This window comes from Fulmarus glacialis, unplaced genomic scaffold (assembly GCF_000690835.1).
Source record: "Fulmarus glacialis isolate BGI_N327 unplaced genomic scaffold, ASM69083v1 scaffold10642, whole genome shotgun sequence".
Taxonomy (NCBI): domain Eukaryota; kingdom Metazoa; phylum Chordata; class Aves; order Procellariiformes; family Procellariidae; genus Fulmarus; species Fulmarus glacialis.
The window spans coordinates 2,267-5,079 of NW_009198432.1; the positions used below are offsets into that span (position 1 = coordinate 2,267).

The 2,813-nt window shown below is 37.3% G+C and overlaps 1 protein-coding gene across 1 annotated transcript; it reads right to left on the reverse strand.

Annotated features, from left to right (window-relative positions):
- Positions 1–977: 977 nt before the first annotated feature.
- RPL22L1 (ribosomal protein L22-like 1) lies at positions 978–2,694 on the reverse strand (the record flags this gene model as incomplete). The annotated part of the gene is made up of 3 exons (XM_009572898.1): positions 978–1,230; positions 2,091–2,212; positions 2,602–2,694. Coding segments are annotated over 3 exons (360 nt in total), but the record flags the coding sequence as incomplete, so codon positions are not given.
- Positions 2,695–2,813: the final 119 nt, after the last annotated feature.

Here is a 2,813-nt window from a genome sequence, read left to right on the forward strand (position 1 = left end):
AAATCATCAGGAAATTAAACAAGTGGGCTCTCTTCAATCTAAACTAGCAGATTTGTTCAAGCACAAGAAGTTCAGTATCAGAGCCTACATGCATCCCTGTCGTATGATATTAAACAAATTTGGCATTACTAATTCCGGAGTTCACCATCACGCTGGAACCCGAGAGTAAATATTCTAATCGATCACATGCAGAGTATACCACCAGCTTGACAGAACACGCTACTGAAACGCATATGCAACTGCAGACTCACAAATACCACTTGTTCTTAGTGAAAACTGATCAAATTTCTCTTGATACTACATGAACAAAAGAACTAGTTTATAGGATCTGGAGTGATTTGTGTTTCAATGAAGAACCCGCCACCTCTACTAAAGAAATACTGGTGTTAAAGAAATAACATCCGTATGGATTTAATGGGATTCAGTCACTGTCAACATTAAAGCACATCTCACTGCTTCCTTTAAGTTGTTTTAGCTACATACTGGAAATGAGATTCGTCTCTACCTACTCACTTGTCAATCTAATGTAAACCTGGCTAACAAATCTTTATTTGTTATACTCCAGTTTGACTTGTGGTTATACACAGGAATACTACAACCAATTAATGATTTAGGTAAATCACACAGAAATAAAATCTTTCTCTTTTAAAATATGTGAGCAGTTTTTTTAACTAAAATAATTAAATGTAAACTTTTATTAAGTATTGTATCATTAGCGCCACATAAATTAGCAGAAGGAGCTGGTACTTTTAGTCACAAAAAGATCTAGCGTTATTTGTAAAAATATAATTAAACGCTGATGTAACTGTCCTACATACGTACTGGGCTAAGGGCTGTGTTCTTTTCTACTTGGACTTTCACTGATGCCATGTTGAACAGCTCTGATTTCTACCAATGGAAGGAAAACTGCAAATCAAATGACTCCCCATGATGGTTTTTAATTAAAATTTAAGAAAAAGGCTAGAAAACTAACCACGCTCTGTCAAACAGGGTACAAAATCTTTATTCACCAATAAGTTAAGTGTTCTTATAAATAGACGTTCTCGTCTTTTGCACACTGTATTGAGTATAAAGCTAAGTTTCAATTATTCCTCAGACTCTGATCCTTCTTCATCTTGACTGATTTGGAAGTAGCGTAGTTCGTACGTCTCCTTGTCAGAAGCAACGACACGAAGCCAGTCACGCAGATTGTTCTTCTTGAGGTACTTCTTTGTGAGGTATTTTAGGTACCTTAAAAGCAGTAATTATACATTAGAACATTCTCATTTAACAACTCATACTGCTGTCTGCACTCCACCCAAGACATGGCCCTAGCAGGGCAGCAACATGCTAATTATATTAAAAAAAAAAAAAAAATCATATATAACAGATAATAAAAGTGTATTTTCGTTCCAGATACGTAAGAATTTATTATTTGATGCTTTCTGACCACAGAGCACAATGCCAGTAACTCAAAAGCATTGAGAAGTTCTAAACCTTGGTCAAACACAACAGATATTGGTGCATCTGTATCAGGAAAATGGAGGGGGGATGCAGGGAAGGAACTGCACCTCTAACCAGTGCACTCATCTATCGCATGCCCTAACGCATGAAGCAGTTTAAGGCTTCACTTGACTTAAGGGGTTCTTTTCCAACAACACGTACTGTGTACACATACATTTTAATACAACCAATTAAATAATAAAACAGCCACCTGTGACGTGAACTCAGTATGACTTTTAAAAGCATCTCTTTCCTTGATATACTTCTAACAACCTATATATCTCTGTATTACTGTGTTTATACTCAAGGAAGCATTAATTTGCAATCAAGTCCTGTGTTTTACAAAGCACGTTTTTAAATACCTAATATTGTAAATTTGTTTGAATTACATCTTTCACTAATATTTGAAAGTGCTATGAAGGTTAGCGCTAACACCTTCTCTGTACGTATCAGAAATGTGTCATGTTCAACATACAACTGTTCAAAATCCACTACCACAAGTACAACAAAAGGAAACCTATGCCAACATATCAGAAGTGTGTCATGTTCAACATACGACTGTTCAAAATCCACTACCGCAAGTACAACAAAAGGAAACCTATGCCAACCTTTTAGAAAACTGTTTCTCGGATGTCACTGTGATCTTGTTCTTCAGACGTTCAATGTGAACGGTGTTGCCCAAGTTTCCAGTTTTTCCATTGACCTTAACCTTCTCCTTTAGGAACTGTTCCTGTTTCAACATTAAAGAAATAGAACACTAGGGAATGGCACCCTAGGTATGAACTAGGGAAGGGACCCTAGCCGTATAGCGATATTAAAAATCACTGTTTACTTATGTCCTGATAGCAAGCATTTACAACGCAGTAAGATTTTACAGTGTGTAATTAAAAAAATCACCCCCGTGCTTCAATTTAAAGTAGTTCTATTCACGGACAGGCATGAACCATCTTGTCTATAAAAGACATCTAAACCCAAGAAACTTTCAAAAAGTGCTGATAATTTAAAGAACAGTCGATTTTACTAGTTTAAAATGTAACTTCAGTTGTAATTCAGGTGTCGTACTGTACGAAGGCTGTTATTATACTATGCACGAGAAGTATGAGCAAAACCACGACTTACAAAATTCCCGGAATCAAAAATTCCATCTTCCACAGGATGGGTCAAATCAAGGCAAAACTTCCAAGTTGACTTTTTAGATTTTCTGTCCTTTTGCTAAAACACCAAAAACCCCCAACGTTAGCAATAACAACCCGCACCCGAAAAACATTTGTTAGCGCGAAGGGGGACACGGCAGAGGGTGGTCCCACGGCGGCGGGCGCCGGCCCAGGCCG